We start from the raw sequence: 23,492 nt of genomic DNA, 5'->3' as shown, positions 1-23,492 counted from the left end.
GCTGCCGCCACCACCAACCTGCTTCTCCCCAGGCTTTTCCATCTCAGTAAATTATAGGACCATTTACCCAATTGCTTTCTCCCTTTCTCTGACATCCTATATCCAGCATATCTTATCAGTTCTACTTTCAAAATATGTTCAGACTTCACCTAACCCCCACCATTTCCATACCCTAGACTTTGACCTATACCTCTAAATCTCCTGCTTGAAGGATGGCAAGAGCCTCTTCAGAACCCAGAGATATTCTTTAAAAATGTACATCAGGCCCTGTCATTCAGCTGCTCATATTGACAGTGGCTTCCTGCCATATCAAGAACAACACTCAAAAGTCCCTCCCATGGACTCAGCGTCCTCTGTGAGCCAGTGCTCGGCATCTCTCCAGCCTCATCTCCTCCCATTCTTCCCTGCCTCACTGTACTTAGCCACACTGGCCTTTCTGCTCCTCCACAAAGTGTAAGCACGCCTCAGGGCCCTCACACTTGTTCTTTCCTTCAGGCTAGGCTTCCCTGATTCAATTCTCCGCTCAACTATTGCCCACCTCAAAGAATCCTTTCCGCTTCCCATGATCCTCTATTCCTTTACTAAATCTTATCATATGCTCACCAACTTGTGTATTTGCTTCTTATTATTTCCTCTATTAGAATATACACTCCATTGGGGCAAGGACTTCTGTTTGCTTCAGGCTATATCCTCAGCTTCTAGAGAAGAATCTGACACAAAGTCGGTGCTACTTAGAAAATGATTAATGGCAAAGCAGCATTTTGCTATCAAATGAAATGAGATTCATGAAAACACTTTTTAAACTCTGGAGTATCAATCACATATAAGTTATAATAACATATTTTAATAAACATTTATCAAGAAACTGCTTTTGTGCTAGGTAATGTACTAGGCACTCCAACTACAGAAATAAATAAGACAAAGTTCCTGCCCTTTCTAGCTGGAAGGTTGGAAGTGGAAACAAATAGAGGTTAAGTGTTATTCTAGAATTATCTTGGCAAGTGCTACTGAAGGACACTGAAGGAAAGGAAAATGTAGTTTGCTTGGGAGGACAGGAGTAAATGAAGGTTTCATCAAAAAAGTCACATTAAGCTGGAATTTGATGGTTGTGTTTGGGTTTGTCAGACAAGAGGCAGGAGATAGGGCTTGACCGGCAGAGGAGAGAATCTCAATGCATGTGCCCTACCATGCAGTTTGCTAAGCATCATCCCAAAACAGCTGCCTTATTCACTCCTGCCTTTCTCTCTTACTCCTGGAGCCCCAGGTATTCTCTGACCTAGCCATCCTGGTCATTTTTTGTGTCTCACTGTGTCCTTTTCCCTACTGGCTTTCAATGGGTCACAGGTTACAGCTCCATAGAATTCATCCTCTCTCCAGAGGTCACAACAACTCCAGACTGCCCATCTTTGTACTTCCTGTCACCAACTTCACAGCTGTCCAGGGATTTCAGAGACAGCGGGGTGGATTTCTAAAATTCACCTTCATAATAGTTTAATAGGAACAGATACTCTTTAATGAAACATTTTAAAATGTTCATGTTGACATAAAATTCCTCTTTGTAGTTTCTCACAGATTATCAGAGAAGAGGATATTTGCCTTCAGAATTCAAATGAGAATCAAACAAGTGAGAGAGAGTGCTTCACATTGAGCAGTCTATATTTACTACGTGAATGAATGACTGGATGAATTAACACGAGATAAACTAAAACCATTTACATATGTGTCATATTTCCAGATCTAGTTTTGTAAATTAGTTGTTTTGAATTTGGGATACGTTTTCCCATAGAAACAATGCTGTAAATAGTTCTTAAGTGCCAAGAAATCCCACTAAGGCTGTTTAGCCCATAATGTAGCAATAAAATGCAGAAAAGTAATGGCATAGCTTAAACAATTTTTGAATACTAGTATTTGAAGAAAACTAACTTTAATTAGATGAGGTAGTACATGAAAAATGCTGTGATTCCCAAGGGGGTTTCTGAGCCCTTTGAAGGGTTCTGGAGGGCACTCACTTCTTTTAATGTATATATTTCAAATTAAAATGTGCACTTTCTTTCCCTTGGTATAATACTATCCTTGTATGTTCTCACAATCAGGATGAAGGAAGAGCATGAATCTGGCCTTGAGGAAGAATATTTTAGTGAGAAGAGTCTGGGACACTGGATGAGGTAAAAATGAACTGAATGGCACTCGGTGTAAAATAGAGGAAAAGGAAGAAAGACGGTGTGAGCCTGATTCTACCTATGGGGAAGACAGAGTATGGTGGAGGGAAGTAAGGATGGGGAAGAAAGAATATTGTGGAGGAAAAGATGGTAGATGGAGGCCATAAGACGGTTCAGGTCAGGTTGGCACTGGCCAGCCCAAGGGAATAATGGTGTTGCAGTTTTCAAGTGATCAGGCAGCATGCTACTAGACCTTCGGTAATGCAGACTGGGTCTTGATATACCTCAGGGGTCTTTGTGGAATGTAGAATTTGTATATTACCATATCCCCTCTGTTGATTTTGGTGATATACGTACTACTGCACGAGTCTTACTGATTTCTAAAGAAGCAACTTCAGAAACCCTTGCCTTTCGTATAAAAAGATGTCAAGTTCCACTTGCCAGTCTTCCCCCAACCCACTACCTTTCTTCTCTTCTTCCTCTAGCGTTTACTGACCCACCCTGGACAGATCACTTATTTCTCTGGGTCTCATTTTCTTATCTCTAAACGACAACACTGAAAACTAGATTATCTATGCCTTCCAATTATGCCCAAATCAGATAGCTGTGGTTTCCAAAGTGGTTATTTCTGATTAGCACAGACGAGTCAGTTTCCAGCTTTTCTCTTCTTTTCTTTGTTCCGTAAGATAGGCAACCTCTTTGCTCTCAAAGCTGTTTCAGGGGCATTGAAATTTGTCTAGAAAAAGTGGTGTGGGAAGTGTAGGTTTTTCCTTCCATTAAAAGAAAAAAATCGGCCAGGGGCAGTGGCTAACGCCTGTAATCCCAACACTTTGGGAGGCCAAGGCAGGTGGATCACCTGAGGTTGGGAGTTAGAGATCAGCCTAGCCAACATGGTGAAACCCCGACTCTACTAAAAAATACAAAAATTAGCTGAGCGTGGTGGTAGGCGCCTGTAATCTCTGCTATTCGGGAGGCTGAGGCAGGAGAATTGCTGGAACCTGGGAGGCGGAGGTTTCAGTGAGCCGAGGTTGTGCCCTTGCACTGCAGCCCCGGCCGACAACAGCGAGACTCCGTTTCAAAAAAAAAAAAGAAAAAAGAAAAAAATCTGTTCACTCCTTCAACTCAAAAGACTTTCTGGGTAGCCACAGGCAGATAAAACCTTATCTTTCCACCCTCGAGTTCCTCTTTTAGACTTCATATGCACTGACTTGAAGGGCCCTCAGCGCAGAAAACAAACAACGGAAAAGTTCGCTCAGCTGCGGGACCAGAACCCGGAGTCAGCAGCTACCTGCGAGGCTGCAAACACAGGCGGAAGCGCGGGTGCCACATTTCCGGTGTCCAGACCAGAGCACAGCACATTTCCGGTTTCCCGGCCAGGCCCTCGCCACACTTCCTGTTGATCCGGCTCGGCCTGGGGGCTGGGCCGGGAGGAGGGCCCAGAGGAGGGCCGGCGGGCGGGCGGCAGCGGCCACTGGCCAGGCGTGGACGCGCGCTGGGCCGCCGCGGGCACTAAGTGTCCGCCGCGTCGCCTGAGCCCGGAGCCTGGGAGCATTCTCGGTTGCTGCATCTCCCGCCCTCTGTCCTTCCAGCCCGGCCCTCGGCTCAGACGCACCTCACCATGCCCGCCGTGGATAAACTCCTGCTAGAGGAGGCGTTGCAGGACAGCCCCCAGGTACCTCCCGCCGCTCCGGTGCCCCTCGCCCGCCGGGGTGAGACTGAGGAGGCCCCTCCAGCCCCGGGGTAGAGGCCGCGTCCCCGGCCAGGCAGCCGCGGGAGTGCGCCCGGCCCCCTTAACGGTGCCTCCCCACGGGTTCCCTCGGGCTGTTGAGGTGGCGGGCCGGGCCCTGAGTCCCGAGCCGGTGCAGAGTTGGAGAACCCGGGAGAGCTCGCCGTGGCCCGAGTCCTGGTGTCGTCACCTCCCTCCAAACTCAGCTGCAACTGAGGCCGCGAGAGCTAAACTTTTGACTCCATGAGTTCGTAGCTGAGTGCCCCAGGAGGTGGTTTACCCTATTGTGCCTTAGTTTTGTTATCTGTAAAATAGGAATAATAATTGTACCTGCCTTAGGTTGTTAGGAGAAGTCAGTGAGAAATACTTGTAAAGTTGTCAGCAGACAATGAATGAGTCAATCTTATTACTGCTACCCCTAATGATGTGATGAGACCAGTGCCAGAATGAGAGGCAGAAAGCCTGGGTCTCTTTCCAGGCGGTACCAGGCCGCCCCTTGTGGCACCGTTTTCCTATTAGTGAAGAGAAAAATACAATACCTGCCCCATTTGTCGCACAGGTGAACTTCATTAGCACACTCGAGATGAGAGTCAAGTCCTTTGAGCTCTGCAGATGAAAACTGGTGTGTAAATATAGCAAATGAGTGCAGAACGACATTGGTTCATAATTCAGCACACCTTTCCCCAGTGGTCTTTTGTTCTCCTTTATTTAACATTTCCCTAGCCTCATACCAACTCTTCTGGTTGAGCATCCCGTGGTTATTTAAATAAGTGCGTTTATCTCCTAGTGTCACAACTCTTGAACAAAACTTAGAATAAGATTAACCTGTTTTTCTTTCACACTTTCTCCTCTCTTTTGGGGTTCCTTCCCTTTTTCTTCTGAGTGAATAATACCTCCCAGAATGATCCTTGTATGGACTTACCTACATCAACAGTTCAGAATAAGTCCAAGGGGCTTGTATGCATAGGTGTCTTTTGTTCATTTCTTGTGATCCTCCTAGTGTAGGTATGTAAGGAACTGTAAGCAAGCTGTGATTTTTTTTTTTTTAATTTTTTATTTTTGGTAAGTTTGCATCTATTGGACTGACTTTTTCAAGGCTCCTTTTATATAGCTATAGACTCCTAGTCTTTTTTTTTTTTTTTTTTTTGAGATGGTGTCTTGCCCTGCCACCCAGGCTGGAGTGCAGTGGCACGATCTTGGCCCACTGTAACCCCCGCCTTCCCGATTCCAAGGATTCTCCTGCCTCAGCCTCCTGAGCAGCTGGGATTACAGGCACCTGTCACCACACCCAGCTCAGTTTTGTATTTTCAGTAGAGATGATGTTTCACCATGTTGGCCAGGCTGGTCTCAAAGTCCTGACCTCCCAAAGTGCTGGGATTACAGGTGTGAGCCCCTGCACTCAGCCCCAACTCCTGGCATTTTAATCAGACTAAAGCCCTTGGTAGAAGGTTTTTTGTCCATGCTCTTACCTGTTTGGTATCTGAAGATAGCAATGTGAGATTTTAAATGATCACTTTGAACAAGGATCTCTGTTTACCTTGCAGTTGTGGAAATGCAAGTGCACAGAGATATCCTGCTTTTCCAGCCTACATGGTGATGCCTAAGCCAGGTTACAGAGTTTATACTAACTGATTCTTCATGTTGTCCTCACCAACAGATCACATTCTCAATTTCCAGCTCTCACATAAAGGAATATACGCTTTCTGAGTGGCTTAAAGGATTTGCCCAGCTGTGAGGAAGTAGGACTGGAGAGCAAGTCAGGAGATCTGGGTTCTAATTCTGGCTCTCACACTCACTTAGGATGTGATGTGAGTGAGTCTCTTCATCTCCACCCTGTGGCTGGCTCGGTTTTCTAATGCAGAACATCTACAGAATGAGAGACAGGAAGGGAGCAGATGATCTTCAAGGTGCTGCCTTCATGGTGTATAACTTTGAGCTTGTATGTGGCAGAGGAGGTTTAGAAGCATTATCATTCTTATTTAATAAGTTCCTTTTAATATAGGAAGTTTATTTGTCATTGCTTTTGAGACTTGGCTGTCAACCTGAAGGGGGCTCTTGATGATGCTATTGTACAGAAAGGAAACTGACTTTAAGAAGGTCTTTAATGATCATCAGAGCATATTTATGCAGTACTGTCTTGTATGTGACCTGTGCCTCATGTAGCTTTACTCCCAAGGTGACTCATAGACTTGGAACTGGAAGGGATCTAATCCATCCTCTTCATGGAATGTTTATGCTTCATGGAAAGCATAAAAACAATGCAAATGCCTGTCTCGTAAATTTTATGTGCCAGGGACTCTTCTAAATGCTTTACATACATTAACTCACTTAATCCTCCCAATAGTCTTAAAGTACATTCTCTATTTAAATAACTAAGGAGCAGAGAAGTAACTTGCTTACAATTATACACCATAAAGTGACAGAGCCAGGACTGGAACCCAGGCAGCTTGCCTGTACTAGGGATACTGTTCAAGTTAGCCCAGCTCTCTAGGACTGGGCTTTTCTGTCATCAGTGACCTAAAATGTTTGACTAAAAGGAAAAGATCTGAAGAAACCGTCTATTGTGTGTTTTCTCTAGTTTCACCAAGAGTAGTTTTCAGAGTTGCTTCAGTAATGTGATTGCACAGGATTAATTAAATGAACACCAAAGCTTTTGTAATTGAACTGGGTGACCCAGGAAGAGCTGAATCGCGGTTAACTGACCTTAGACACATCTATTCATGGACTCCTTTTTAGTTTGCAGTGCTGCACGATGTATTGTAAAACTAGTCTGTGTGCATACACATGCATTATTTCTGCTTACCTCTGATATATGAGAAGCAGGACATTTTAGGGGTTAAGATATTTGCCTCCATTGCTGTTTAGAAGCCTCTGCTCTTTTCCTGGCACAACTGGCTGTTGGGAATGTGAAGATAAATACGTGTGCCTACTCTCAACTGGTTCACTGTGTGTTCCAGAGACAGATAATGAGGCAACACTTCCAGTACAGTGTGAATACTGCTGTGATAGGAACACAAATGTAGCTTTGAACTCCTGCAGTTTGCACTTCTTCAGGGGCTTATTCTCTTGTCCTGTAAGTATTACATTTTTGAGATAAGGTGAAGACAACCGCGCTGTTGTTTGCTTTGTGTTTGTTTGTTTCTTTTGCAATTGGCGTAACTGAAACAAAGGTGTGAAAGATGGAGTTCTGAGGTTATGCAGTTGAGTGGTCCAGCTGGGAACAGCCCTCTCCAACCAAATCAGGCCTTTCTTTCCTCAAACAAACTATCTCAAAACATAACCTGGTGGTTTTGTATGTCTTCATTGTGGACGTGTTTTGTGCTGTTTCTCTTTTTGTTTATAACCTATTTTTCCTTTCAATAGACTTGGTTTTTTTGTTTGTTTTTTTGTTTTTTTTTGAGACAGGGTCTCATTCTGTTGCCCAGACTGGGGTGCAGTGACATGATCGTGGCTCACTGCAGCCCCCCCGCCTTCTGGGCTCAAGCAATCCTTCCACCTCAGCCTCCTGAGTAGCTAGGACTACAGGCATGCATCACCATGAGTAGCTAGGACTACAGGCACGCATCACCACACATGGCTAATTTTTAAATTTTTTGTGGAGACAGAGCCTTGCTATATTGCCCAGAGTGGTCTTGAACTCCTGAGCTCAAGCAATCTTCCTGTCTTGGCTTCCCAAAATCCTGGTTCTTTTCACTAGGACATTTCTCTCCCTCCACCAAATTATGGAGATAAGAACTTTGCTTATAACCTGAAAATTTTCTTAATAGCACTGTTAAAATTGGGTCATTACACAATTACACACTATTTCTAAGAATGTCTAGGAGTGTTTTATTAGGTAAGACCCAGTTTCTTTAAGGTAAAGGAGTGATAGGGAGCCAAGGCTGTATCCATAGGGTGCTTGGTTTTGTTTCTCTGGCCAAGCATACCCTTAAGAGTGTTGTGCAGTAGAAAACGGATGGAATTCAACTCCTGAATCTGTTACTGTTACCTTTGGCAAGTATGCCTCTGAGCTTATAAAAATAAAAGTAGCTATTGACTTGTTAGCAAGAATAAATAATATATGTAAAGTGTCTCCATGCCGGCATCCCATAGTAACCCATACATGATTGCTCTTGTTATCTTTATAAGGGAGCTAAACCCATGTCTTTTTGACCTTTCTGTGGGCTTTTGAGCTACTGCTTTATCCTTGGTTTCATTCCTTCTTTATGTCTCAGAATATCCCTGTCGTTCCAAACCTGAGTTTGAGCAGACACAGTGTAGTGAATGTGGATAGCCAAACAGTGTCCAAGGTAGCTGGTTATCTTTTTTCCAGAGGTGATCACTGCCAAGTTAAATTAGAAAGGGAAGACCAGAGTTTTCCTGTCAGTTCTAATGGGCATCACAGTTACATGTCTGGTGAATAAAGAAAAAGGATGCTTATGATGTAGTTCTCCGGTAGGTATTGTGGGTAGGAGCATGGTGGTAGCATCCAGCCCCAGTCTGCCCCTGTCCTGCCTGCAGTCAGGACTGTAGGCTGTGGACCAGAGAGCACATACTCACTGCTGAGAGCCACCCTACTGGTGACTCAGCGCTGCGACCTGACCTGGGTTTACATCCCAGCCCTGCCACATTCCTGCAGTGGGAGGTTGAACACATTTCTTAACCTTGATGAGACTCAGTTTCATCATTTGTAAAATGAAGTTAATGGAACCATGGTATCTACCTCACAGAGTTGCTAGAAGAATTAAATGAAGTCACAGATGTTTAGTGCCCAGCACAGCATCTGGCACATAGGTGGTATGGAGTAAGTGGGAGTTTTAGTTTCCTTTTTACCCTCTTTGTGGAGGATATTTATGCAAGCCCTCTCTTTACCTTTTTACCTCTTTTCTTCCAGTCTGTTTTTATTCCTAAGAGTATTAAAAAGCAATAAACAGGATTTGGCTAAATGGACATCAGTAGTATTTTTGAAAAAACTAGCTACAATCCAGTTATATCCCTTCTCATTCTCTTAAATCAGTGTTTTTAACCTACTGGCTGACATCCATTAGTAGATTATGAATTCCAGTGGGTCACAGCTACAATTTTTGTTTACAAATGGAATAGACTAAAATAGGAAAAAGTCACAATGCGTATGCATATTATTGATAAATGTTGTTTGGGAAACCTTTGTTCAGGTCTTGATATATTTCATATTGTGGTTATGAATTTTTTTTTTTTTTTTTTTTGAGATGGAGTCTTGCTCTGTTGCCCAGGCTGGAGTGTAGTAGCACCATCTTGGCTCACTGCAACCTCCACCTCCCAGGTTCAAGCAATTCTCCTGATTCAGCCTCCCAAGTAGCTGGGAATACAGGCACATGCCACCACATCGGCTAATTCTTTTTTGTATTTTTAGTAGAGACAAGGTTTCACCATGTTAGCCAGGATGGTCTCGATCTCCTGACCTCGTAATCTGCCTGCCTCGGCCTCCCAAAGTGGTGGGATTACAGGTGTGAGCTACCACTGCCAGCTGGTTATAAATTTTTATAAGTTCAAAGCGCTCTTGTAACACAAATCATACACTGTATGAATTCTATGTTGTTTTTCTTTCACTGAGAGCTTTTTTAAACATTGTTACAGCTTCCTTATTCATCATTGCACTATGGTTCTTCTGTGGCTAAGCACTGGTACTGAAGACAGTATATCAGTCTTGGTGTTTTTAGCCCAGAAGACCTGGGCAAAGCAGGATAAGCGTGCATTGCTATGAAGCGCATCAGAGTTTGTGGAGCAGAGTCGGGAGTAGAGCATTATGGGTGACATCCCTCATGGGCACCGAGGAAGGAGAACTGTCTAGACCCCAGGCACAATTAGTGCCTGAAGAATATTTTAGTTTATAGTGTTATTACTCAGCTATTTCCTTTATATAATCCTTTACATATAGTCATATATTACTATATAGAATTAGTGCCTCAAGTATAACTTACTGCTTACATATATCTAGCTTATATAATCATGCTTAATATTTATATCTAACATACTTATTTCTATATAATCTTTCTATATAATCATATAGGTATTGTAGTCTGAGCTGTACTGACACATTTAGTGCTGATTTATATAATCCTTCCTTATTAACCACATAGTAGTTTGTAGTAGGAGGAATGCCTAGAGCAGTCACAGAACAGAAGCAGTGCATGGGAAAACAGCCAGACCAGGACAAGAACCAAAGACCCGGGCGGTGGCATCCCTGCCTTGAAAGGGCATACGCTGTATGGCAGGCTTGGAGCAAGAGCCTCTCTTCCTGATAAAGGAGTTGTAGTACCTTGCATCCAGTTCCTGTGGAAAGTAGGTCTCAGGCCTGAGATCCTGGAAGTAACCGAAGGAGAAGAACCCCTCTGGTGTGACCAGTCACGGCGGCTGTACACCCTGTCGGTCTTTTCCTCACTTCTTTGCTAGCTCAAATCATCCTCCCATAAATATCTTAAGAGAAGAACACAATGTCAGCCCCCACTGCATTGGCTTACAGTATCCTTCTATTAGAAATCCTTGGAAGTCTCCAACCCCCAGATAAGAAGTGTTGCGCACAACACCTGTTGCATACAGCCCACCTCCTTGCCTTGGTGACCTAATGGGGTGGGCCCCTTTTCTGTACACGACCCTCTACTACTGTGCATGGCACGATCCCCTGTGCACGGCCCACCTCTCTGCCCAGGTGGCATAATGGGGTGGCCCCCTCACTTGTGACTCACGTGATTGATGATGTATGCCCTATCACTAAGCCAATAGATGATGACCTTACTCACGACCCTGCCCCCTGCTTGTACCTAATAAATACAGATGCTTCTGGGCATTTGGGGCCCTCGTTGATCTCCACTCACAGGTTGCATGGCCTCCCGAGTCCAGCTGCTCTTCACCAGTTCTTCAGTGTCCTGTCTCTTTACTTCTTGGACCCTGCACCTCAGCACAGCATAAGGGACACCCCACGACCCTGTGGGGCCCAACAGCCCTACAGAGCATGATGGTGGGAGGTAATCATCCCAATGCGTAGGTTCCCATTCTGGTTTTTTGAAGGTGCTTTGGGGTCAGTTACTCTTGTCTTACCTGAAATATGTGAGGAAAAGAAAATGAGCCTTAGTGAGTTGTTTTTGGTGAAGTGCTTTGATATCACCTCAAAGGCATTCCTGAAATTCATTCTCCATCCTATGCCTAATAGGTTATATTTTGAAGTTGAGATCCAATTATTGCTAACATAGTATTTTAAATTCCCACCGTGCTGGACACATTAACAAAAATCCCTAGAGTAGATCTGTCTCTGTGCACCTTGATTCTTGTTCGTACACCATCCAGTATGTAAATATTTCTTTAGTGCTTTCTGTGTTCTAAGCGCTGTGTATGAAAAGGATAGGAAATACCTTTCAGCTCAGGACTTTGCTTGGCTGCTCTCAGAGCACTGAGGAGTTTGTCTTCCTCAAAACAGTAAACTAGCATTCTTGTTAAGTTGCTATTTGAGTTTTATGCCCAGAGCTGCTGCTGGTCGGCCCAAGGAATGTGAAGTTTTCTGGCTGTGAGTTTGAAAATTGGTTGAATGAAATATAATTAAAAACAAGCAGGCCAGGCACGGTGGCTCCTCCCTGTAATCCCAGCACTTTGAGAGGCTGAGGTGGGTGGATCACCTGAGGTCAGGAGTTTGAGACCAGCCTGACCAACATGGTGAAAACCTGTCTCTACTAAAAATACAAAAAATTAGCCAAGTGTGGTGGCAGGTGCCTGTGATCCTAGCTACTCAGGAGGCTGAGGCAGAAGAATCTCTTGAACTGGGGAGGCAGAAATTGCAGTGAGCCGAGATTGTGCTGTTGTACTCCAGCCTGGGCAACGAGAGCAAAACTCTGTCTCAAAAAAAAGAAAAAAAAGAAAAAAGGAAATTGTATTACCATAAGAGGAAAGAATGACACACACTTGCGCTCCTGCAAGACATCCAAGATTACGGAAAACCAGACTGCTGGTTCCTGCTGGGATGATCACACTACAGCAGTGCTAGTTGACCACACCCCAGGAACACAGATAAGCCTGACCTGTGTTTATCTTATGAACCTGAAAGGAGAGGCTGCCCTTTTAAACACTTTGTTTATTGGATGGATTTTACTGGTGCTTATGTAGGGGCTAAAGTCAGAACAGATTATAGCTCTTCAATCGTAATCTTTTAGAAATTGCCTTTTCGTTTCTGGCTTCAGTGCCCTGGCACTATAGTCTAAAGGATTAGAAAGTGAGTTCCAAACCAAATTGTACTGGTATTGTCAATAAAAGAACTCAAGAGAACCAACAGGTACCTTCCTTTTCCCCACCATTTTGGTTTCTACATGTGCTTGTGTGTGGATCTTCCTCCTCCTTTGTAACTTTTCCACTTTGAAATAAAATTGACCTTTTTTCTCCTTCTGTTCCAGACTCGCTCTTTACTGAGCGTGTTTGAAGAAGATGCTGGCACCCTCACAGATTATACGAACCAGCTGCTCCAGGCGATGCAGCGCGTCTATGGAGCCCAGGTATGCCACCACCCCTCACCTGGATCCCAAGAGTAGGCATTCTCTCCCTTCATCCTGAACTTCACTCAGAGGTTGAGAAATTTGAGTCTGAAAAACATCACTGAAAATTTCGAAACAAAATCAGAATTGTTTTCTCACTACTTTTCACCTCAAAAAACTAAGGGCGTTCTGTTCTCATTGCGTAAGAGTGATTTTTCTGTAATTAGAATCGTTAGAGACTGACCACATAATTGCTTCTATTTTTTTTTTTTTTTGAAATTCAACCCAATGGGAAATATTTGAGTCTCTTCTTCCTACTTGTGAATGAGTGGATCCAGTATTTTGAGGCATACTCTTTGTCTTTTTCATAAATGGGCAGTCTTAGATGTCAGTGTGGGAGGGTAGAGATGTTTTTTCAAACTGCTTCCTCTGAATAGACTCGAGTCACAGTTCTGAAACTGTCGGGTGGCTTCTTTGTTTTGTGGAACAAATATCTCTGGCTTGCAAAACCATGGAAAATAAATTGCTGACTTGCAAAAGTGAATCTTTTTAATGTCAAGAAGTGCCCTTGTATGTTGCTTTCTAAGAGAAGATTTATGAGTTACTTAAAAATAAAATGCTTTATGTTATAAAGCATTGAACACATCACAATATTATAGTAACCGATCATTTTCATTGTTGATTCCTTGCTAACTTAAATCTTACGTGTTAATGTTTTTCTCATTAATGATCCATTTAAAAATATAGATTGGACATCCCCAATTTTAAAATCCAAAATCCAGAATTCTCCAAAATCTGTAACTTTTTGAGTGCTGAGATGACACACAAAGGAAGTGCTCGTTGGAGCATTTTGGAGTTTTGGATTCGGGATGCTTGACTGATACAGCAAATATTTCAGAATCTGAAAAAAATCCTAAATCTTCCTGGTCCCAAGCATTGTAGACGCAGAATACTTAACCTATACTACATTCAGTGATACGTAGCTCTTACTAATCATATATAGTCATTTCTTATAATAGCTCCACTACTCATATTACTGCTCATTGCTTTATTAGTCGTCTCCCATTATATGGGAGTAAGACTCAGTCCTTGCCATTGGGTAGCTTACAGTGGGTTGGGAGGCAGACAAAGCAATCACCAGAAAGGGGCTCAGAGAGGAGGGCCACCTAACCTCGTGGGGTTGTGCTGGGCACCCAAAAGAAAGGTGATTGTGAGGGTTGAGATTTATTGAATACTTAACAGCATCCAGGAAGTTCCAGGGGCTTTTATGTTGATTCTTCTTGATTCTTTTTTTTTTTTTTTTTTTTTGAGACGGAGTCTCGCTCTTGTTGCCCAGGCTGGAGTGCAATGGCACGACCTCGGCTCACCGCAACCTTCGCCCCCTGGGTTCAGGCAATTCTCCTGCCTCAGCCTCCTGAGTAGCTGGGATTACAGGCATGCGCCACCATGCCCAGCTAATTTTTTGTATTTTTAGTAGACACGGGGTTTCACCATGTTGACCAGGATGGTCTCGATCTCTTGACCTCGTGATCCACCCGCCTCGGCCTCCCAAAGTATGTTGTTTTATTTCAATTCCCCTAACAACTCTGAGGTGGGTATTATTATTATTATTATTATGCCTATTGTACTGGTCGGGAGACTTAAGGGTTCTGAGGTTGAGTAACTTGTCCAGGTGCACCCATTTAATTCATGGCAGAGTCAATCAGCTGGAGCCAAGCTCAGACTCTTCACTCCTAAGCATGGGGGAGGTGGCAGTAGAAATGGAAAGAAGCAGCTGTACTTGAGAGGTATTTAGGAGGTGGATTAGTGATTGATGGGGTGTGAAGGGGTCAGATGGTAAAGGATGAATCAAGAATGATGTTCAGGTATTCAGCTGGAACGGCAGGGTGGATAGGTGGGAGAACACAGGAAGAGGAGCAGGGTGGTGTGTGTGAGTGGAGTGTGTGTGCATGCCTGTGAGTGCCTATCTGTTATGAGGATGCCCAACTGTAATTCTCAGTGGAAACACTGATTCGGAGGAGGCTGTGGGACATCGTAGTCGGTAAAGAGATCTTGTCGAAAGTTCAGATCCAGAGTATAGGAGCTGGAGATCTAGATAGGCAAACTACACAGTAATGTATAAGTGTAACTTATTCATTAAAACTAGCTTTGGGCCAGCCTGTAATCCCAGCACTTGAGAGGCCAAGACAGGAGGACTGTTTGAGGCCAGGAGTTTGAGACCAGCCTAGTCAGTATAGTGAGGCCCTGTCTCTACAAAAAAATTTTGTAAATATTAAAAAAAGAACTAGTTTGTTTTTTTTGTTTTTTTTTTTAATTTTCAGAGATAGGGTCTTACTCTGTCGCCCAGGATGGAGTACAGTGGCATGATCATAGCTCACTGTAGCCCCTGACTCCTGGACTCAAGTAATGCTCCTGCCTCAGCCTCCTACGTAGGAATACAGGTGCATACCACCACACCCAGCTAATTTTTTTTCTTTTTAATTTTTGATAGAGATACGGCCTCACTATGTTGCCCAGGCTTGTCTCAAACTCCTGGCCTCAAGTGATCTGCCTTAGCCTTCTGAGTAGCTAGAACTAGTCTTAATGACCAGAAGAATTATGTGCTAATCTGTGATTTTATGTGTTTTGTTAAGACAATCAGAATTTAGAGACATGAGAACTTGATCAGTTTTTTATTTGAAGTCCTGTTTATTGATATTGTATGTTTTTTATTTTTCCCTAAATATTCTACATTTAAGAAAACAGGAATGTTCTTACTGGGCTTATACCTGAAATTGCTTGCTACTCAGCAGTTCGTATTTCGTCACTAAATGATATGTCTCTTATTTAAGGCTTAAAAACCCCGAGACGTAAGAGACTGTGTCTCTGCCACTGGAGTCTCTGTTCTGCCTTTGTGTCTGTCAGAATCATTTACTTGGGGATTCCAAACACTGTCTCATGCATTTTTTTCTTTTGAGGCAGAAAATGACATTTTGCCAAAATTAAGTGGGTCTCTCATTCCTAAAGGCTATAACCCAGCTTTTAATTCGCAGCACATGATCATCACGTGGGTTCTCCTACTGGCCAGAAACCCTTCCTCTTGCCTCAGCATTTCCTGCAGCAGAGGCTGGTGAAAATGTCCGGTTAGTGCTGCCACATTCAAAGATAGCCAAGCAGTGATCGGCTGTGTTCAGATTGGCTGGGTCAGGGGCACTTGGTTTTTCAGGTTTATTTGAAAGCTTAGGTGTTTTGTTTTTAATTGAAGAAAGAAATCTTTTCTGGTTCCCTTTTTGATCTGTTTTCTTACATGCATTTTAAGATAGTAATACTTCTCTGTTTCCATTCAAGTTTTTTCCCCCTAAAGTTACGTTTTCTCAGTTTCATTGCACATTATTCCATAAATATTTTACACCTAGGCATGTTGAATTTGATTGTTAAAGTTTTATAATTTCCTTTTTAAAAAGAGACTCTTAGCAAAATGGAGGTTTTCATTATCATATTTTCACAACCAGACTTATGCTGCTGATAAATGATAAGTATTCATAAAAGATGTTTTAATCAGACTTCATGGTAAATTTTTGGATGCTGATATTGCAGTTGCCCTTCAGAGACCTTAGTTTTAGAAAGAGGAAGAAAAAGAAAAACCAGAGGAAAACGTCTATGAGCAGTTTTGCTGATTGTGGCTAGTTTGGGGAAATTTTAAATTTTATTTGGCTTAACCTCTAGAATGAAGTATAGGCTCTAAGCTGTTTTCAGTATCTTACAGTAGTCCCTGGAGTCACATCTGGTCTCTTAGTTGTCAGATGTGCCTTTGCACATACTGGAAACTGAATAGTCCACTGTGGGTCCTTTGAAAGAAGCAGTATACATTTCCAATGCATTAACAGAGAAGAGCCCGGTTACTTAGAACGCTCTGTTTTTCAAACTATTGGCTAAATAAGTTAAAAACTTCTGTTATGTCTAAATAGGTGCATATACATACATATTCCGTTAATTCTGCTCAAATTTTGAATTCAATACATTTGATATTTATTTCCATTCTGTATCTCAGCCATAATATTTTTTCTTTCCTAAAGAGGTTTAAAATTTTCTAATCTTTTAAAATGGATTTGTTAGGGGCTTACAGGAAATATATTTAGGTCATCTTGCTTCTCCTCTCAGCTGCTGTACCGAGAACGTGGGGGCGGCGGTAATAATGTTCCTGTCTTCAGGACAGGAAGGCTGGCCCCCGCAGTATTCATGAAACCTGGCAACCCTTGTAACCTGACGTTCTCTTTCACCAGATGACGAACCTTTGTAGTTGCTGCCTTCAGTCTGTGTGGGATTTTTTTGTTTTGTTTTTGCTTTTTTTTTTTTTTTAAGTAAATTTTGGATGGTATTTTTTTGAAGTGAGAACCATGATTAAGACTCTCAATTTCCTTCAGCAAAACAGGTTTAATTTAACACGGTTACATGTCTGCAGTCATTGTTAACCAAAGATTTTGGAATCTAGAACTATTGACCTGGAAAATTGATCCGGAAACTCCTGATCGTAAAATCCTGAATTGGAGGTAGGAATAGTATTTTCTCAAATTGGAGTAAAGACAGTAGGAGGGAATAGGAGAAAAGTATGCATAATTTGTTATAAAGAAGAAATACTTTTCTTTAAAATGATGACATAGATAGCAAGCTAAACAAGTTAATGTACCAATTAGGAAACCAGGTGAGAGTACTGAGTGTCCGGGAGTGTGAGCTTGTCATGGGGGAGGGAGAAGCACATGGGAGGGAGTCAGGGTCAGAGCTGTGTGTTTTAATGGTGAAAACAGTGGCCTTTATTTATTATACACATAAAAGTGCCACACATTAGGCTGAGCATTCAGCTTTCACAACAGAGGCAAGGTATAGTATGTATTTACAGATGAGGAAGCCAAGACTCAAAGGCGTTAAGTAGCTTAAGGTTGCACAGCTGATGAATGGCAGAACCAGACTTTTAAACTCAGATTCGACTGCAAAGCCTGCACTCTCTCAACCACTATGCTTGCTTGCCATTCTGACACGCTAGCCACCATCAATGGCAGCAGAGGCCAAGGAAGTGTGAGCTTTTAGAGGCTCTTCTTGTCATTATAGAAGAACCACCCCTGTTTATCAGCCCACAGCTTTGTAATACGTTAGAGTCAGGACTCAGTTCCTTTTTGTATCCCAGAGTAACTTTCCTGGTTTCATGAGTTTTCTAATCTGTGTGTTTTAGCAGCCCTGAAAACCAGTCCATTGAGACTTACCTGACAGGGACTGAGTGGAGATACGGGCGTAGCTTCAGGTTGGAGGGAACAGCGGGCCTGAGTGGCTCTTGGAAGTGACTTCATGGACCGGGGCCCTGCTTTTGGTCTGCACGTGAGGTCTGCACTTTCCCTCATGCCGGCTTTCAGATGGCATGAAAGACTATTCTGGGCTAGGCCCATTCACTCAGGTACAGGAGTTAAGTGTGCGACCTTGGACTTCACAAATCTGAGTTCCAGCCTTGGCTCAGCCGCTTGCTGTGTAACCTTGGGCAGGTCAAGCCATCAGTTGATTGCCTGAGTTTCCTTATCAGCTAAACAGAAACCATAGGAATACCCACCTCAGAGGGTTCTTGTGAGTTAATCGTGTTTATACCTGTAAAATGCTAAGGTCAGTCCCTGAAGATGGAGTGCTCTTGATATTAACAGAAATGTCTTCTGTGTTACAATAATAATAGTTACAATGGCACTGTGCACCAGCACTGTTATTTGGGTTAGATAGATGTTTAGTCCTCTCCTCCTTTCTTGAAGGAACAGCTGTATTTGCCATCTTTGCCTCCTCGCCAGACATTTGATGTTTGTTCTTCAAGCCACCTCAGTCTGGTCTTGGCCTCCGCCTTGCATGGGGTGCTGCTTAGTGCCTGGTTCACAGCCTCTCTCCATTCTGCCTGTGGGCAGCATCTGATTCTGTTAATGACAACCCCCTTGAGACTGTCTTCCATTGGTTCCTCTGAAAAGCTCTCTTTTGGCCCGCTCCTGGTCTCTGCCCCTTGTTCTTGGTGGTTCTCTCCTGGTACCCTTTTGCTACTTATCCCTGAAGCCTTGGTGTCCTCCAGGATTCCTTTGGAATCCTTCTCTGGTGAGTCTCTGTTCTCTCCCTGGGCGAGATCACTTTAGCAACTGCCTGGCCATTTCTGAATCCTTTTCTATCCCTTGCCACTTTCTGAACTTCGGGTCTTTATTCCAAACAACATTTGCCTATTGTTATATGCAGTTAGCTTTAGCTCTTCCCTGGGCTATTGTAGTTCCTAGTTCTTGTCTTCAGGAAGATGTCTTCCACCTTTCATTCTTCCTCCACATTGCAGCTGGATTACTCACTTTAAACCTTCCCGTCACCTCCTCATCTTCAGATGCCTTCATGGCTCTCTGTAACCACAAGGAAAAGGCATAGAGGCCTCAGCAAGGCACACTGAGTCCTTTGTGAACTGTGTCTCAGCCCGCTCCTCTTGTCTTGTTGCTGGCTGTTGTAGAACATGCCAAACCCTTTGCACACCTTCCACTCTGCTATGCCACTCCTGCTGCCTGTTTCCTTATCAAACCCTTGCCCTGGCAGATGTCCTTCCTGGCCTCTGAGACTGACTGCAAGCCTGACAAAGTTCCTCTGACACCTTCTCTTCCTCCCTTCCCTCCTGGCCAAAGTGCCCTTGCCCTTCATCAGTGTGCCCTAATGCCTTGTGCACTTGGTGGTCAGAGCACTTAAGATGTACTGATGGGGTTTCCTTGTCCCTATGTCGACTCTGAGCTCCCAGAGAGCAGATTGTCTTTGTTGCCAGTGCCCTACACCACGTCTGGCCCCATTCAGTGTTGGGTGGGTAGCAGTCTGGCCCCATTGGTGTTGACTGAAGGACTGAATTTGGGACAGCTCCACCTAAAAGCAAGGACCTCTCAACTGCATACTTTTTTGTCATTCCCAAATCCAGTATCCCTTCCTCAGTTCCTTGGCTGCAGGCACCATTCTCCATCTGGCCTTCCACATGGGCAGCACAGTTCTCTGCCTCCCCCGCCTTCCTCACTCACCGCACCCTGCTGTTTCTGCCTCAGGAACACCTCCATGCCCTGCTCTGCACAGTCTGCCTCAGGCTCAGAACCTTGTTTATATAAACTTCTCCAAGTGGCCTCCTGGTCAGCCCCCCTCACCTGTCTTCTGTTTCCCTTCAGGGCTTTCTTCCCACATGTCACTCCTGGTTGTCTTCCACCCGTGCCTGAGCTTGTCATGCTCCCATCGAGTTCCTCGGTGCTTCCCCATTGCCCCTGGAATAAAGTCCAGGTCCAGCAGGCATCCCCCCGTGGCTGCCATGCCATGCATGAGACACTCCAGCCACTTTCTTCGCACGACCCTCACTCCTCCCTCAGTGCATCCTGCCTCAGAGGCTCCTGAACTAGTGCAGTGTGACCGCCAGCTTTGTAGTAAATGCTGAGTGCTGAATGTGACTTTCAACCTCTTGGCTCTAGGCCACATCTCCAGCCAAATAGTTGGTGTAGATCGATGTGGATTTCCTCTGCCCCACTCCCCAGCCTCTCTATTCATATTCACCATGGATGCTGCTGTGCACAGAGGCCCTTGGGTGGTCTCAGGTGACAGTTGCAGTTAGTTTGCTCTCTGTGCCACAGAAAGATAAACATTCCTTTGCCAGAAGCCCAATTTTCCTTTCGGGCTTGCTAGCCACTTGACTTTCTGCCTTGGTGACAGCCCTGAAAGGTTCTGTTGAACAGGGGAGATGCTGTCTGTAAACCGTCCTCAGGGCATCCTTCCAGGGCTTCTCACGAAGCAATGCATAGTGGATGGCAGCCAGAGTGCCCTTAGTGCCCAAGACAATGCTGGAGCTCCATTGAGAATTTCCATTTTAGGCCACCTCTTTTGCTCTTACCACTGAAAAAGTATGGGGCTTAGGTTCGTATCTATGGACCCTACAAGTCCTGCCCACCTGCGTATTGAGTAGGTACAATTTTGGACTTTAGATTGGAATAGCATAATATTCAGAACACTAGCTTTCAATTTTGAGTCCAGCAGACCTGCGTTGAGTTGTTAACCTGCCAGTCACTAGTCATGTGGCTTTACAAAAGTTATTTATCCTTTCTGAAGCTTAGTCTCCTCATTTACAAAATGGAGATAATAATAGTATCTACTTGATGAGTGCACTGTGAGGATTAAATGTGATAATATAGGAAAAACATTTAACAGCAACATCAGGTACTTAGAACAGACTCAGCCAGTCTTAGCAGCTATCTTTATTGATGTTGTTACTAATATTTACTCTTCACTCAGGCTCCAGTTTCGCAAGTCCTGTTGCAGAGGTATTTGTGCGGGCTTACCTCACAGGGCACAGGGTGTGGATTAATTAGTTGATGTTGGTAAAGCATTTCATACAAACTTTGTGTACAGTAGATTAAGTATGAGTAAGATTAAAGTTGATCTTGTTTAAAAGTCTTTGCACACAATGTGCTCTGTTCAGGGCAGGTGACAGGCCGTGTTTTAAGTATGTTAGTTCCCAATTGTAGTTGGCCTTGCAGCCTGAAATATTACACATAGGAAAACACACAGCCTTGCCTCTTCTCTTCTCTCTCCTCTCTTCTCTCTTCTTGTTTCGGAGTTTTGCTCTTGTGGCCCAGGCTGGTGCAATCTCGGGCTCACAGCAACCTCCACTTTCCGGTTTCAAGCAATTCTCCTGCCTCAGCCTCCCGAGTAGCTGGGATTACAGGTGCCCACCATCATGCCCAGCTAATTTTTGTACTTTTAGTAGAGACAGGGTTTTACCATGTTGACCAGGCTAGTCTTGAACTCCTGACCTTGTAATCCGCCCACCTCGGCCTCCCAAAATGGTAGGATTACAGGCGTGAGCCACAGCACCTAGCCAACACACAACATTTTCAAATGGCATTCCTAGGAGAGACCAGGAAAGTCTGCTTGTTTGAAGTCGTTTTGGAAGGCAGCTGTTGAGTGTTGCATGCTGTGCCCCTTCTTCCCTGAGCTGAGGTGGAGCTGTGTGGCTGTGTGGGTGGCACATGAGTATCCTCCCCTTGAGCTTTGGGTACAGCCTAATGCTGGCAGTTCCCCGCAGGTCCCTCCATTACATTCAGATCACTTACCAGTAAGCTTTTTTTTTTTTTTTGAGACGGAGTTTCACTCATGTTACCCAGGCTGGAGTGCAGTGGCGCGATCTCAGCTCACCGCAACCTCCGCCTCCTGGGTTCAGGCAATTCTCCTGCCTCAGCCTCCTGAGTAGCTGGGATTACAGGCACGCGCCACCATGCCCAGCTAATTTTTGTATTTTTAGTAGAGACGGGGTTTCACCATGTTGACCAGGATGGTCTCGATCTCTTGACCTCGTGATCCATCTGCCTCGGCCTCCCAAAGTGCTGGGATTACAGGCTTGAGCCACCGCGCCCGGCCCCAGTAAGCTTTAAGGAAGAATTTGAGTGGCCTGTGGCTCTGGCTTGTTTGGAAGGCTTGGAGGGTGGGTATACGTGTTGACCAGTCTCTGAAGGAGGCATATATGGGGAAGTAACATGTTAGAGCTGATTAAAAGAAAAGGATGAATTAGAAGAGTAGAAGCTCCTGGGATCTGAAGTAGTGTAGCTTACGAGAGCCTTGTGAGGAGGCTGTGGCAAAAGAACAGGTCTTCTGAGACATCTGATGACGAAGCAGGATCAGCAATCCATGGCTCTTGGGCCCGCATCTTATTTTTGTAAATAAAGTTGTATCAGAATGAAGCCACATTTACTTGTTTACATGTTATTTCTGTTTCTTCAGTGCTACAAAGCAGAGTTGAATAGTTGTGGCAAAGACTATATGGCCCACAAGCCAAAAGTATTTACTCTCTGGCTCCTTACAGAAACAGTTTGCCCACCCTAGTGTAAAGCAGAGGCCTTCTCATCCCCTGCCTTGCAGTAGAACTTGGGATCTTAGTAGCGTGTAGGAGTGTGGATTTTAGAATCAGGCAGCTCCAGGTTCACATCCTAGCCCTGCCACTCATCAGCTGTGTAGCCTTGTACAGGTGGCTTAAACTCCCAGTGCTTCAGCTTCTTCATTTATAAAATTGACCTATTAATTAGAACCCGCTTTACAGGGTCATCAGATTAATTGAGGTAGCACACAAAATGCATATAGCATAGGGTCCGGCATGAATTAAGCACTCCGTAAATGTTAGCTGCTGTTACCGTAATGATTCTGTTGGTCTCCAAATCATTTTCCACATGGTGCTGCCCTCAGGTGGATGCCAATGTAACTTGAATGAATCCATCTGCTGCTAACTCAGAGAAGGTGCAAGAGATTTTTGGTTATAGCCGAGTATCAGCCCAGTGAGTGCGATAAGACCTTTGTTCCTGTGCACTGCTAAAGATGGTTGACAGGTCGTAGTCCCTGGCCAGTTGCTTCGTGTTTTATTTCATTTGTGATATTTCCTTATACGGTTAGAAAGGATTTTTTTCCCTTCACACCATGATTTCAGGTATTGTTTTAAACTTGGAATTTAGATGAGTCTTCTAACCTTGTTCGTTCATTCGTTCATTCATTCATGCATCAAACATTTGTTGAGTGCTTGCTGTGTGCTAAGAACTGTTGGATGTTCCTGTCTAAATGAAGGACGTAGTACTTGTGGATTTGTCTACTTGCTGCCTTCTTGACTATGTAGCTAGAAGACACATTTCTGGTTGGTTTGAAAGCGGTCAAATACCAGTAGGATGCCAAAGCCAGGCACTTTGGTTCTATTTGTCTGACTTTCTTCTGAGGAGAAAGTGCCACATTTCCTGGTCTTATTAATGCCTATTTCTTAGGGCAGAGCAGGAAGTCAGGGTTGGCCAGTTGTCCGCAAAGAGGTCCAAAAAAATTTGACTCTGCTATATTCTGCCAAATAGGACTGGGAAAAATAAAATAAGCTCCTGCAGAGCTCAGGACTTAGCCTTAAAGGAACAGCAACCCCAGAGAAATAGCCAGTGGAGGCCAAGGCCAAGAAGGCAGGCCAGTGTCCTCCCATCATCTGTGCCACGGTGGCTCTGCTCCTTAGGAATAAACCCCTGACTCTTTTTTTTTTGTTTTTTATTGTATTTTAGGTTTGGGGGTACATGTGAATAACATGCAAGATTGTTGCATAGGTACACACATGGAAGTGTGATGTGCTGC

The 23,492-nt window shown here is 44.1% G+C and overlaps 1 protein-coding gene across 2 annotated transcripts in view; it reads left to right on the top strand.

The window, feature by feature from the left end:
* The first annotated feature begins 3,524 nt into the window (after positions 1-3,524).
* APPL2 (adaptor protein, phosphotyrosine interacting with PH domain and leucine zipper 2) overlaps positions 3,525-23,492 on the top strand; it is a 62,051-nt gene continuing 42,083 nt past the window's right edge. For both annotated transcript variants that reach the window (XM_032300027.1, XM_032300023.1), the window contains exons 1-2: positions 3,525-3,831; positions 12,282-12,380. In XM_032300027.1, coding sequence (XP_032155918.1) covers positions 3,778-3,831; positions 12,282-12,380 — 153 coding nt within the window. In that variant the 5' untranslated portion in view covers positions 3,525-3,777. The remainder of the gene's footprint in view (positions 3,832-12,281; positions 12,381-23,492) is intronic.

Source organism: Sapajus apella, unplaced genomic scaffold, assembly GCF_009761245.1.
Source record: "Sapajus apella isolate SASKATOON/1434 unplaced genomic scaffold, GSC_monkey_1.0 scaffold2, whole genome shotgun sequence".
Taxonomy (NCBI): Eukaryota; Metazoa; Chordata; class Mammalia; order Primates; family Cebidae; genus Sapajus; species Sapajus apella.
Note: the sequence above shows the minus strand (reverse complement) of the source record. Positions and strands in the feature narration are given on the sequence as shown.